Raw genomic sequence first — 15537 nt, 5'->3', positions numbered from 1 at the left:
TTTTGTATCAACGGGTATTCTTTTTTTTAACAACAACTACAATGGGTTTATCACGTTTATGCTCGAATTCACGCACAAGATGGCGAGAATGAGCTGTCAAGAACCAATGCCAGCGGATATGTCGATCTTAAAATACAACATATTCCTGTCGTATTTGAAATTAATTTTTCGGATGTCTGTTTTTAATTTTGACGTGATATAACACTTTATGTTATCAACTATGGTATCCGCAGCAAATCTTGAGATGAAAATTGAATTTTTATTACCTGACTTAGTGTTATTTGGAGGCGGATCCTGAGAAGTTTTTCGCTTACCTTGTTCAGTTACACCTTCCTCTGTATTCTGAGCAGACGAAACCTTCTCTCCTTGAGGACAAGGCGAAGACAGATTAATAGGTCATTGTTGGGTGGTGTCATTCTTTTTAAGAAAGATGCAGTGGTCTCTTCGTCAGATGAACGTTTACGTTTGTAGGAAGCTATTGAATTATCTTCTTAATCATTTAGGCATCTCAATGAAAATAAAATAGCGTGTTTTACACATAACAGTGTGTCTATGTACCTAAAATGGGCAAAAACGGGGAAATTCATTGCTTTTGTTGGATTATGAACTTGAGCGGCACCCACTTCGCAAAGAGTTTTCGCCTCTCTAGGGCGTTCACTGTCTTCATTCTTCTCGTTGCTCATTTCGCCTTTTTCAACTAATATCTCATTAACTAAGTAATAGTTCCTCAGTTGTATACATATCTTTTAATAGTAGGGGTTGACTACAAATTATATTGATGGTACCATCTATGTATAAGCCACAGTAAAGCGTGGACGGGTCCTTTAGTATATGTATATATATTTACATATCTTATGTATAAAAATAAAATGATTTTTCGTTAGGCACTCGCAGAACAACCAAAACAGAGCACAGAAAGGCCTGAAAATTAGCACAGTTATTCGTTTAAGTCCTAACGGAGGCTTTTTGTTTTGCAAAATCACCGTCGATTTGTTAAATTTAGGTTAACACAACCACCACGTTGATGATCATTACGTTATAGTATTCGTGGGATTAAATGCGAACGAAGCCGCCAGAAAAAATAGTACTTAATAATTTACATGATTAAATCCAATTTTTATATTTAAACAAGTAAGGAAGGGCTAAGTTCGGGTGTCACCGAACATTTTATACTCTCGCATGATAAAGTGATAATCGAGATTTCATTATACGTCATTTACATATTTTTCAAATACCGTATTTTTGTAAAGTTTTATTCCGCTATCATCATTGGTTCCTAATGTACTATATGTTATACAGAGAAGGCATCAGATGGAATTCAAAATAGCGTTATATTGGAAGAAGGCGTGGTTGTGAACCGATTTCACCTATATTTCGTACATGTCATCAGGGTGTTAAGAAAATATTATATACCGAATTTCATTGAAATCGGTCGAGTAGTTCCTGAGATATGGTTTTTGGTCCATAAGTGGGCGAGGCCACGCCCATTTTCAATTTTTAAAAAAGCCTGGGTGCAGCTTCCTTCTGCAATTTCTTCCGTAAAATTTAGTGTTTCTGACGTTTTTTGTTAGTCCGTTAACGCACTTTTAGTGATTTTCAACATAACCTTTGTATGGGAGGTGGGCGTGGTTATTATCCGATTTCTTCCATTTTTAAACTGTATATGGAAATACCTGAAAAAAACGACTCTGTAGAGTTTGGTTGACACAGCTATAATAGTTTCCGAGATACGTACAAAAAACTTAGTAGGGGGCGGGGCCACGCCCACTTTTCCAAAAAAATTACGTCCAAATATGCCCCTCCCTAATGCGATCCCTTGTGCCAAATTTCACTTTAATGTCTTTATTTATGGCTTAGTTATGACACTTTATAGGTTTTCGGTTTCCGCCATTTTGTGGGCGTGGCAGTTAACCGATTTTGCCCATCTTCGAACTTAACCTTCTTATGGAGCCAAGGAATACGTGTACCAAGTTTCATCATGATATCTCAATTTTTACTCAAGTTACAGCTTGCACGGACGGACGGACGGACAGACAGACATCCGGATTTCGACTCTACTCGTCACCCTGATCACTTTGGTATATATAACCCTATATCTGACTCTTTTAGTTTTAGGACTTACAAACAACCGTTATGTGAACAAAACTTTAATACTCTCCTTAGCAACAGTGTTGAGTATAAAAACAGTATTTTATTCCTATAGTGGCTGCGAGAAACTCTTCAAGTTGCCACTAATTTATCACATTCATACATCTAAATAATAACAAAAAACTTTTAATTTCAGTATCGATGTAGTATTAAATACTCCCGTGTTGGTTTTGCCACGTTCTGGCGATAGCTTAGATGTTTTGGTTGCTAATTTAGGTAAAATAACAGCTTATAATACACATGAAGAGAATGAGATCTCAATATCAAAATCGACGGATAACCTATATATGTGGGCCAAAGATAATTACTTCATAGATATAAGAAATATAAATTTATTCTCCTTGAATACATCAAAGCGTAAGGAGTTGGGCTTTTCAGCGCTACCGAAGGTCAATGAGTTGTATGAATGCAATACCGATGCTGTGCCAATACTACACGATACAGCCATGCTATTCAAGCTCACAAAATACACAACCAAAAGCAAAACAGAGCATCAATGGACGTTGCACAATAAATTAATCGTAAATATGAAAAAATTAATATATCAAAAACAGACATGTAGTACATAAAAATTTTCACGATTTAGGTGGAGGGTAGCATCACTCAATGCTTGCAAGTCTCCTTATCTCGCAGTCAATACGAACAGGTACTCGATACTCTAAACACATATTCAAAATGGAAAGGCAATGGCAACGCCGATGAGTTTATTGTAACGTCCATCGATCAACCGGACAGCGCGCCTAAGGACAAAGTTAGCGAAAACTATGACATTGAGGAGACTTTTGAAACAAATTTAAGCTTCTCCGTGCCGATATTTCAAATACACTTAAAAAATAAATTGAACAACTCACTGATCGATGTGACATTTCGCGATTTTGGTTTTCAATTTAACCAACAAAAAGATGTTACTAATTTAGAAGTATTGTTGCGCTCAATCGTCATGGAGGATCTCAAATGTACAATGGATTCGCGATTTCGTAATATGGTCGATTCGACGTCAACAGAAAAGGAGATAATTTATAAGACTGAAAAATGCGTATCGTGTCCGAACCTCACGAACATACATTTACAACAAAATGAGTCATCACGTTCAATGCCATGTAAGCTAAATTATCCAACATTTTTGGCTGCGGCTCAGACGCCTGCGAAGAAGGCTGTGAATAGCAGTAATACGTCCCGATCGTCCGATGATAAGTTGGTAACGTACAAATCGCAAACGCATATGATAGTGGGCCTAGATGGCAAACCATTTAACCAAACTAAAAGTTCAATCGATTTTAATTGTTTAAATTTGACTATATCTGTGTGCAGATGGTTCACGATTTTTGATTTTTTCGGCTTCGTATCCACATACGAAAAGAAGAATTTAACACCAGCAAAAAGCGAACTTAACGATGGTGAGTAGTGTAACTATATGTGTATACAACCTCACCATTTACCTTTTATAGAAGAACCAATTACCTGGGGCGAACTGAAAGTTTCGGTGCGTTCGTTAAATCTCATATTAGTACGCAACGAAGTCGAGTTCTCCAAAGCAAATATATCACACGCACATTTTAAAATTTCAAGCAACAGAGATATCAAATCGGTGGAAGGACGTCTCAAATCTATTTCGCTCTACGATCTAACTTATTATGGAGATTTGTATCGCGAAAAGTTCTCAACAGCTGGTCCTGAGGCTTTAAGTTTTTCATATAAAAAGTAAGTTGTTTAAAAAAAAAAATACAATTCAAATGAAATATTTCCTTAAAAACACCATGATTGAATATGTAATAACTAAGCCTTTTCCAATATAATATGATTGCGTTTAGTAAGGAAAAATACAAGGTGCGTTCCAAAGTAAACAGGACTTAAAAAAAACAGAACAAATGGGTTTTTCGGCAAAATCAATTTATTTTATTCAAAATAGTCTCCTTCTACTTCACGGTCCAAAAGCATGTCGAACGAGTGTTTTAGCTCGTTGGCCGGTATGACCGCCAGTATGCAATCATCGCCATAAACTTGTTTCATCAATTAAAACGTTTCAGTAAAAGTTTTACCAATTTTAAAACAAAATTTAATGTTGGCTCTTTGTTCGAAGCTCATTTTCGCACCGATAACACAAACATACTGACACTTAAAACGCAATAACTTCACTTCCAATCTATGAAATGTCGTGAAATTTTCACTGGAGAATCGATAAAGATGGCAAATTCTAACGCACCAATCGACATATAGATGGCGTCACCAGGGGGCGCTAGATTAAAAAAGTTCTGTTTACCTTGGAACGCTCCTTATATATACATTATCCAAAATTACTTTGGATTACCAAGAATAATTAAGTAATAACTTTTGCTTAACAATAGCTTTTTTTAATTTTTTGAGCAAGCATTCACACTTTTTTCATAATTTTTTTTGTTTTTGGAGAGAAAGGAGTTATTTTAATGGGGTTAGACCTAGGGCAACAAAGAGGAAACGGTGGGCAGACGTAACCCGAACCTGTCAACTCGGCAGCATTCTTTAAAATTATTGATTTCATTACATCAACAACATAGAGAATTAAGTCACTCCGCTGTTTCGGGAAAATACAAAATTATTACTTATCAATCCGTTGATCGTTCAAAATGTCAATTCGTGGATAAGTAATAATTTTGTATTTTCACAAGACTGCGGGTTAACATTCTGTCTCGTGATCTCGATACGAACTTAGTCAAGCCTTAGTCTGCGTCAAGTTTTTAACAATTGTTAAGCTGACTTCAGCTTTTTATTATATTGTCTTCGGGAACCAAATATACCGTAATTTGATCGAGCAGTGATGAGGTGACAACTGTTAAAAATCGTCTTTTTAACATGTATTTTTTTTAATTTATTGGATAAGCTAAGCAAACTGTTAAATTAATGTTTTTCTTCTAGACTTAATGCGATTGTTAATTCAAATCAACGTTCACTGGAAATGAATGCAAAATTGCGCATACAAATGTCATCAGTACGATATATACATACAAAGAGATTTATTATGGAGATTCATTTATTTTTAAAAGACTTATTGGAGCTACAGTCGGTAAGCAATTGGAAATTTGAAAATACATTTGTATATGTGTTTGTATAGTTTTAAAAGTACGTAGGATCTATGCATTTAGTAAGTTTCCTATGTGTTCAGGTGTTAACCGCTGTCTCTTCGATAGTCATTAGGGATATAAATTGTAGTAATTATATGTAAGGTGAATATGATTGGAGCTTATCGATTGCGGTTTATGAGAAAATACATATGAGAGTATTGCGGGACAAAATAACAATTCGGGCCTCTTGTACAAGATGTTATTTTATTTTAAAACTTTTCAGTAAAATTTCCATTGTGGCGTCAAATTGTAATTACATTTCCAAAAAGTGTACCTGCATCACAAATAATAGGAAAACTTCAGTTTCAAGGACGTCTATCAACAGTACTTAAAGAATTTTTCCTTTTTTTCTGTAATTTAACATCGTCTTTTACATTAAATACATATATAGATGATCTTTTGTTCAAAATGTCTTATCTTACAAAAACTGTAAAGCTTTTAAGCCTTTTTATGGGTATTGTTAGTTTCTTTATCAAATCATAGACATATTTCAATTTTGTTTAAATGTTTTAGAAAATTTGTTTCTCATATGAACCCACTCTCCTTACAGCCGGTCATAAGGCGCATGAAAATGTCCGAAAGCCAAGCCGACATCAATTCGACACCAACCAAAATTGGTCTGCGTTTGCACGCTGCTTCACCCATTGTTTTACTGCCACTCAGCTACAATAGCACACAGGTTATAGTGGCCGATCTGGGCGAGTTCACATTAAAAAACTCATTTCACTTTGCGAGCGATGCGAACGTCGTCAGCAAGCGGCAAGATGAGAAGGGCATGGATGAAATACTGGATGTCATGCATATCGATTTGGTCAATATGAATCTATTTTCAGGCGAACGCATTTGGAAAACAAATAAAACGCTGAACTATAATCCAAGTGAATGTGTGAATATCGGCAATTTCACAATATTGAAGTTGGGCAATAATCTCTTCAAAGAGACGTGTCATCTGAAACTGCAAGTGGAGCGCAACATCGACACGGCGGTCAGTCACAATTGTCCGGATATAACGGTGAAAGGTGTGCTAACCAAATTGAATGGCATTGTAAACCTGCAACAATACAAATTATTACGTGGTTTTCTTAGCTACAATTTGGGTGAAATGATTGACGATGTGTACCTTAATTACACGAAGAATTTCCGCGAATCAATCGATAGATTGAACTCAATCAGCGAATCATATACTTCGTCTGATGCATTGGACCTGCTGACTTGGAATACACTGTCCATTAATTTGCAATTGGAAAATGTTTCCGTGTCGTTGGTGGAGCAACAGAGTTACGACAATGAAATCAAACCGTTAGCTTGCGTAAATTTCATCAAATCATTTTTGCAAATCGACTCCTTCAATGATGGTTCGCAAGACATCGATTTAGTATCCAGCGAAGTGCTTGTGCTCGACTCGCGACCAGAACACATCTCAAGAAATGTATTCCGACACATTTTGAAACCAAAACGCGACAACCTCTCGAAGAATGTCGTACAAGCAGAGATACACAGTCGAAAACGCAATAATTCATCGAAATACATTATTTTATTAAATAATATGCGCATCATGGCCATACTGGACTGCTTGGAAAGCATAAAAAAGTTTCTTGAAGAAGAACCCACAATATCCACATCGGTGACATCCTCATGGCGCAGCAATAAAATGTTAAAACAAACATCAACGACGCACGAAGCCGAAATGAAAACCGATTCGGAAATAATTTTAAATATCACCGACTCCGAATTGATTTTCGTTGAGAATGTTGAATTGGCCGATACGAATGCAATAATTTTGAAAAACACCACCGTACTACAATATCGACCCAATCATCACACTTGTCCCGTTTCGATTGATGTTAACCACTTGGAGGTCTTCTCCTGCATACTTGGCGCAGAAGAGCAAAGCGCGCTTTCCATTATCGATCCATTCTCGCTAAATATGGAATTGAAAAACAATTGTTTCCATATTATCATACACAAAGAACTCTCCATACGTCTCTCGTATACTGACGTGAAATTATTTTCGAAAATGCTGCAGTCCATACCCAATCAAGCAAAGACCTCACACAAACTCAATCGCGCTAATTATACGAACTACGAAGCGATTGCCCCGTTAGTCAAAATGGGCTTCAAATCTAAAGATTGCTTGGAAGCCATGGAGGTCAACAACAATAATTTAAATGATGCTGCAAATTGGTTGCTACAGCAGAAACATGTGAAAACCGATCAGGTTTATCTCGAAATGCACGATCTGCTCATCAGCGCCAGTTGCATATCGATTTGTGTCATTGATGATTGCATGGATGCGGATGTGCCGCTGCTGGAGATTGCGTTGTCCCAGTTGACCTTGGCTCAACGGTTGGACAATGCTAAATCACCGGTGGATGCTGGTTACACTACGCCATTGTATCAAGAGGGGCGGCTAGAGGCGATCTTTGCTAGCGATTATTATAATCGGCGTCTGAGTGGCTGGGAGCCAGTTGTGGAGCAGTGGGAATGTTCGGCGCATTGGCAATACTCGAAAGTGAACGTAATGATACCACGCATGTTGGTCATGGAAGTGAGCAGCAAACAGCTACTCAAACTCAATATCACATCAACCCTCGTAGAGCTCTGCGATATTGTGCGCAACAATTGGATTAAAGATTATTATGGACAGGGTAATAATGCCGACTCGCTAATGGGCTTTCGTCGTCGCTCGCCATTTGTGCCCTTTGCTTTGAAGAATCTCACCGGTGAGCCGTTACTCTTCAAGACCCTGTACTCCTCGCCAGGCGGTATAACACGCACCGAGGTCAATCAGCCGGATATTATGTGCGATTGGTTGGCGGTGCAACCGAATGAAATTCTACCTTTCGACTTTGGGCCACAAACTAAGCTTAGACATATGAATTCGCACAAATTGAATACACATCAGATTTTGGTTCAAATTCAAGGTTGGACCCTAATAGGTCCAATTTCGATCGATAAAGTAGGCATATTTTTTCGTTATTCCACTCTAGATATGCAGTATAAGAAACGTACACGCATCGTATTCGACATTTCAATGTTCGGTTCCGCGCAAAAAATGATAACAATACGTTCAGCTTTGACGGTGGTGAATCGTATGAACGAAAGAATTTTGCTGAAAATGGAGGGCAAGCATGAAGACAATGTTGCACTATCGGTGCTTCGAACGAGTGAGCAACTAAGTGTGCCACTACGTCTGGTGGACTCCCTTATTTATTTTCGTCCCTACTCACCGACCAAATCGCCAGAGCAATTGATGGAAAACGCATCCGAAGGTAGAACTGTATTCGTAAGGAAAAACGCCATTTCAAGCAGTAATCGTTGCGATGAATTCGAGTTTAGTACCTGCGGTGTTTCGTGGACTACATGCGCCAAAGACTCTGTGAACGAACTCTTCACATGTTACGGCAAGAGTAATGCTGTCTTCTATATACTCATCGAAATACGGAAAGTGAAGTATCCGAATAGAGATTTTAATACACCGGGTCATACGATTACCCTCCTACCACCATTGAAATTGAAAAATATGCTTTCCTGTGATTTGTTATTCAAAATATCGGGTCATATTCAGGGTCGAATCAATTCATCGGATGTGGTAAATATACATACGATCAATGCTTGCGACTCCTTCGTGCTGAGCATCACTTTGGATAATTACAAGTTATCTGGTCAGTTGAAAATACCTATGGGTCACACTGGTATTGTGGAGCCAAAATTGAAATTGATTGACTTACTGAATCGTGAGCTTTATTTACGCGTCTCAATACAATCGTTTCAAGGCAAAGGCATGGAGATATTTATCAGTGCTCCCATTTGGATTATAAATCGCACCGGTTTGCCGCTGGTGTATAGGCAAGAGGGCACAAATCGTTTGGGTTCTGGTCAATTCGAGGAACACGAGCAGGCGCGCATTGTTTCACCATTACTTTTTTCCTTCTCAGATCAGGAAGGTTCACCATCGCTGGAAATACGGATGGGCAATAGTTATGGCAATAATAATCCGGTAAGTTTGCTTAGTAATTATAACTAACTATAACTATAAAAAGTAAGGAAGGAATAAGTTCGGTAGCAACCGAACAGTATAACTTAGGGAACTTTCAATGATCGAGAGCTTCAAAATATTCAGGTATATGGCGGGTAGTTTTTTGACCGATTTCATCTACAACCTGCAACAAACAACAGTATTTACAAGATAATAAACTCAATAAATATTTTTAAGATGTAATGCAACATACTGACAATCGGAATAAATAATTTCATTAACCAAGTATTTAAAATGCTGTGAATATGGGAAGTAATTTAAAGATGTAAAGTGAATGTCTGTGGAGGTACATTGTACGTACATATGTACAGTAGGGAGAGCAAAAATCCAATTTTTTTGCTAGTCTGTAAAATAGGCTCTTATACATCTCTAAGAACGTCTATCCAAGTATGTGGTATTAATTGCAACGGAAACCTCAAAATCTCGTTTCCAATTATTTGAAAATATACATATATTTCGTTTCATAGATTTTGTAAGAAATTTTATGATCTACAAAAATTATTTATAATGATAATTTTTGCATTGAGTTATAAAATTCATAACTAAAATATATAAAATAATAATCAAATTTCAACCATTAATATACGGTTAGTTTCACGAAAGAATTGTGAGAGACCTTTTTTGTCGTTGAGAATTATGTAGGCAGATAAGTCTATAATTTTCTAGCGTCAGGAAATCAAGAGAATTAAAAAAAAGGTAACCCGTTTTATTTTGGACTGCCGTAGGAACGGAAAAACAAATAACGTTTCGTCAGGAATCTTTCCGATCATATCACCCATATTTTTAAGGTATGTGTTATTATTAACCCATAAATAGACAAAAGATATATTTTAGAACTTCATTAGAGTTTCATCTAGAGACGGCTTATGGAGACCGTTTTTAAAAACTGTAAACATAACCCCATATTGTTCTTGTTTTTTCTTTCTTTCGCAGTGGTGCAAAAGCTTTAATATACACAAAGAAACTTTTCAACGGCAATTGCGGGCTGAGAGGTACAAAGGCTGTTATGCTATAGGCATAAACATACGTAGGGGTCGTGGCTTATATTCATGGACGACTTTCATAATTTTATCACCTCGCTATCAACTTTACAATAAATCCACAAGAAAATTGGAGTTTTCGCAAAAATGTGATATCAAAAAGCCGGTTAGTAGAAACGAAACTAAAATACTCTTATTCAATAATCTTTTAATAATTTATTTAATTCACCTTAGGACTCCGCCAACGCTGAGCACATAATATCAGCACTGCCGGGATGCAATTTCCCCTTCCACTGGCCTAACTACGAACAAGAGCCGCTGTTGTGTGTGCGCATAAGCGATGTGAGTTTCTGTCATTGGTCACATGGCATACCTATCAACGAAGTACATTCCATATATATTAACGTACGCAACGATTTGGGTGAAATGTTCTTTTTGCGCTTGGAAGTGATTTCCAAAGGCGCTACATACTTTTTCTTATTCAGCGATGCACACACCTTACCGCCACCCATACGCATCGATAATTATTCAGAAATCATGATACATTTCTATCAATATGCCTGTAAGCCACATTGGCGTTCAACCGTACGACCTCAATCCTCGCTAGCCTACGCTTTGGATGATCCCTTAGGTGCACACATGCTGCAGATTGAGGTGCCCGGAGGCAATACAATTGAATTTCCACTCAATAAGATGGAAAACTCCACCAGCATAACGTATGCGAATTTCATTTATATCGCTTTTAAGGAGACATTCGCCTACACAGAAAGCGAAATGTCACAATTGGGCATTGAGGGGCAGCAACTTGTTGTAGCTGTGCGTGATAAAAAGGTGATTGTGGCGCATAAGTGCACGGGTGATCGTTCACAGCTATGGCTGATGAACTCCTTTGGTCAGTTGGAGCACGAAGGTTCTTCGCCACCAACTGAATTTAGTCGATACAGTGAATCGCCTGGTTATCGTATGGTCTTGGATGTGGAAACGGCGCTCAATCCGAATGATTTTACAAATTTGGTCATTAGACCGCCGAATAAGCAACGAGTAACCACGCAGCGATGGCGCTTTGAAAATGGACGACTAATGTGTCATAGTAATATGTGTGTGCAGGTGAGTGACTATCAGGAGCGCTTGTTATCTTTCAATATTGCTATTTGTACGTTATAATTTTTTATTATTGTGCCTAATCCAGTGAGGTAAACCCGGCTGTCATAGGGGTGATACCTTTATATTGAACGTTTTTTCAAAATTAATAAATGTTGTTGTTATTATTATATCTCCTTAAGGTCCGAAACGGCGTTTTTGGCTTACGTCCGGGATCGGAAGTTGTGCTCGGACGTATACAAACGAGTCCACGTGTCGCCAGCAGTGATATTATTCCATTTGAGCAAAGTATTGAAATACAGAAATTACGTCCTGGTTCTGGACACTTAGAAATAATAAGCAAGATGGATGGACCCATTCGAACAGTACAAGTACACGATGTTAAAGTGAAGCCAGAGGATGTCACTCTCACACCCGATCCGAATTGGAATCATGCATCGATTAGCAGTCGCATGACAGTGGATGAACACAAAGACAATATGTTCGATGAAATTTCAGTGAGTACTCGAATAAATCAAATAGTCGTTTTCGTATAATTGTAACTTATTTAATTTTTTCCGCAGATCAAAGTCGATTTACATAAGGGTTTGGGTATTTCGATGGTAACGTGTCAACCTGTCGAGGAACTAGCCTTTATCACCTTAGAAACAATTTCGATTGATGTGCATTCAACACGTTTTATCAAATCGTTGGAGTTTAGAGTGGCCGATTTGCAAATCGACAATCAACTATTGGATACCTCTTGTCCTGTCTTATTACATACTATACGCACAAACGATGATGACAATTTACACAGTAACGCTTTAATTTTAAAAGCAAAACTCTTGCCAAGTCCCAATAAGAATGCTATAATATTCGAGTATCTTACCTTTGATATAAATCCTTGTGTGTTGATTCTGGAAGAACGACTAATTTTAAAGACGGCCTACTTTTGTGGCGTGGGCAAATTGGATAAGTATAAAACGAATAAGGCATATGATCATGATTTGCAAAATATCGAAGAAATATCGCTATCAACAAATCCACGGAGATTTTACTTTGAATCGCTTAATCTGGGATCAAGTCAGGTAATTCTAAAAAATATTTTACAATTTAAAAAAAATCATAGTTCGTCGACATGATAAGTCCTTTTGACTGAGATAATGAAACTTTTAGGTTAAGAGCAATAAATCACCGAAATTGAGAGTCTTTTCATTAGAGGAAAAAAAACTTCTAAAGTAAACGTAAAAATCCCAGAAGGGAAATTAAAAAAAATTAAATAATTTTTTTTTTTTAGAAATAATTATATGGCATTTATTTCTATTTTAAAGGTACGTGTCTCTGTATTTACGGCATCCAAATTAACGCCAGAACTATTCGAAACGAAGAAATCGCTTGGATTGACTTTGGTCAAATTCGAGGATGCACTTATAGAATTCGACAAGTTTTCTGATAAGCATCATTTTGAGCCATTAGAGGTATATCTTAAAGCAATCAAAAGCCACTTTGTCAGCCAGATAAAGCGACATGCGGCTTCGATATTAGGTAGTGTCGACTTTCTTGGGAATCCGCTTGGTTTTGCCAACGATCTTTCCGAAGGTGTGTCTGGCCTAATATTTGAGGGTTCTGTAAAGAGTCTGGTAAAGAATGTGACACATGGAATTTCCAATTCAACAGCTAAATTAACGGAAACATTATCGGATAGTTTGGGTCGCGTTGTGCTCGATGAACACGACAATGAAACACGTCAACGCATACTGGAGATACAGTCGAATACCTCTGGTAATCATCTGGCGGCGGGACTAAAAGGACTCGGCTTCGGTTTGCTTGGTGGCGTGACAAGTATTGTGCGGCACACATATACTGGCGTGCAATCGGACGGTTTTCCCGGCTTGCTGAGTGGCCTCGGTAGAGGACTGGTCGGCACCGTAACGAAACCCATAATTGGTGTGCTCGATTTGGCATCGGAAACAGCGAGCGCTGTACGTGAGACGAGCAAAACATCGGGACGGATGCTGCCCGATCGCAAACGTTTGCCACGCTGTGTCACTGGTGCACCGGGTGGTCTTCTACCAGCCTACTCGTATCGACAGGCGAAGGGCCAACAATATTTGTATATAATAAATCGTAGAAACTTCGCAGAGAAACTCATGTCTTATGAACCTAATTTGTGCAATGATAAAGACGCTAAACTACGCCTATTAGTCACCACTGAATTCATACGTATATTTTCACGTTGCGATGAAGATCCAACGATTATGTTTGAGTGTCACCTGAGCGAAGTGCTCTCCTGTCATCCGCTGACTACAAATGTAGTGAACTCAGGGGCGCCGGGTAGTAGCAAGCATGCACCTAGCTTCTATATAGAGATATCCACCAATCTGCCGAAAATCACACGACCTCGTGTTAAATGTCAAACAGAGGAAGAGGCGGAGCGTGCAGCACGCTGTGTAAGTTCCACCATGTAATGAATAAACCCCTTTTGAGAGTTCCAATTGTATTTTAAATGCTTTGGATAAAAGCAGCACTGAATTATTTTGAATTATCGATTTTTCTTTCATTTTTCAGATTAACTATGCTAAAAGTGTGTTTGATGAGCGCGAACAATCTGTGCCCAGTGAATAACAGCGGTTCATCATTGCTAGTGCTTATATTTAGTACATAAAGGGTTTTGTAGATTTAAGTGTTGATACTGATATTTAATTTAATGTATGTATATATGTATGTATGATGTAATTTGTATTAACGAAAAAGTATTTAAGTTTAGTAAATAATGGTGGACATCATAAAATAAATTCAACTCCAAAATAAAATTTAACCTTAAAGCTAAGATTTTTTATTGCAAATTATTTATATAAATTCGTGTTGCGAATTACATCTAAATTATATTTTCAATTTTTAATTGCAATTCCGATCAGCATCAAGTTCTTGTGAGGAAAACTGTTTTTTGGGATACACATAATATACCCAAGTTCAAAATACCGACAAAGTTCAAATATGCAGCTAAATTAAAATACCGACAACGTCCGGTGTGTTTAACGTGGGTACCTGTTAACGACAGCCTTACCCCACGGCGCTCAAAAGCACACGGATCAAATCAATGCGTTGATCAGCGCCCTGAGAATGCTAAGTATTTTCAGTATCAATTGGCAGTGTGGAATGGACACACTAATCACCTTAGTCGGGTTCGAGGCCCATCTAAAACCTCAGCCTTGCTTTGGGTCCGGCACCCGGTTGCAATGCAACTCCACATTCAACTGACAGTCAGTTCTTCCCGCATTTGGGTTTTAACCACAACCACCACGATACTCCCCGAGGGGCCAATCCGCATGAGCAGGTTGGAGTAAATTCCAAGGGCTCCTGCTCCCCGTGGTACCAGAATTAAGTCTCCGGTCAGACCTCGTAGCCGAAGCTACTACCAGTTGAGCTTCCATACGGCTCTGGACTGGTGGCCAGAGTTGGACCCCATACACACATCACATACCCACACCATTCATACAAAAACTAACCCTAATTCCCAGCTAACCGCTTTCCCGCTTAAGCAATTCACGAGCAAACGACCTTAACTGTTCGGTTTTCCGACTAGTGGAGATCACACCACTAACATCTAATCGTCCATCAGTCCAACTAATCCCCATACCACCCAGATCCCTAATGTTCGAGTACATCGGGCTGTGCAATTAAATGCGACCAATTTTCTACCCCCGCCCCACAAAAACACCCCGGCCTATCCGATAAGTGCCTCAGTTGCAAAAATGCATTCAGAGGCCCATGCCCCGTAAGCAGAAAACCCAGACTCAGACAAAATCTGAAGTCTGGGTTATCCTCAACGAACCCAGCGTCACGAATGTACTCATACGTCACTCGGGCGTTAGGACTATTGTCCAGAAATCCAGTCATTCCGCAGCAATGACACACTCAAGCCCCTTCTTAACCTGAATGCAACAGCACGCTGTATGACAATCAGGTCAAGAAGGGGTGCACGTAAAAAAACCTGCATAGCATCCATTGAGACGGTGCGACATACAGGCAAACAGGCAAGCATCATACAACGCTGAATTGAGAGGAGTTTTTGAGACCCCAAGACAGTCGTGGCTGCCTCCCACCATACAGGGGCTCCATATGTGGCACAGGCCACAAACAAGCCACGATGTATGGTGCGGACAGCACAACATCCGTGACCCCAATCTCT

The 15537-nt window shown here is 38.6% G+C and overlaps 1 protein-coding gene across 1 annotated transcript in view; it reads left to right on the top strand.

Moving 5' to 3' along the window:
* The window catches only part of LOC120778974 (vacuolar protein sorting-associated protein 13D), a 34956-nt gene extending 20786 nt beyond the window's left edge, over nt 1–14170 (top strand). The window contains exons 9-19 of the mRNA XM_040111063.1: nt 2285–2669; nt 2735–3545; nt 3597–3849; nt 5041–5188; nt 5797–9246; nt 10219–10431; nt 10500–11372; nt 11549–11863; nt 11930–12433; nt 12677–13795; nt 13914–14170. Of these exons, the coding sequence (XP_039966997.1) occupies nt 2285–2669; nt 2735–3545; nt 3597–3849; nt 5041–5188; nt 5797–9246; nt 10219–10431; nt 10500–11372; nt 11549–11863; nt 11930–12433; nt 12677–13795; nt 13914–13970 (8128 nt within the window). The 3' untranslated portion in view covers nt 13971–14170. The remainder of the gene's footprint in view (nt 1–2284; nt 2670–2734; nt 3546–3596; nt 3850–5040; nt 5189–5796; nt 9247–10218; nt 10432–10499; nt 11373–11548; nt 11864–11929; nt 12434–12676; nt 13796–13913) is intronic.
* The last annotated feature ends 1367 nt before the right edge of the window (nt 14171–15537 follow it).

Source organism: Bactrocera tryoni, chromosome 5 (assembly GCF_016617805.1).
Source record: "Bactrocera tryoni isolate S06 chromosome 5, CSIRO_BtryS06_freeze2, whole genome shotgun sequence".
Classification (NCBI taxonomy): Eukaryota; Metazoa; Arthropoda; class Insecta; order Diptera; family Tephritidae; genus Bactrocera; species Bactrocera tryoni.
Note: the sequence above shows the minus strand (reverse complement) of the source record. Positions and strands in the feature narration are given on the sequence as shown.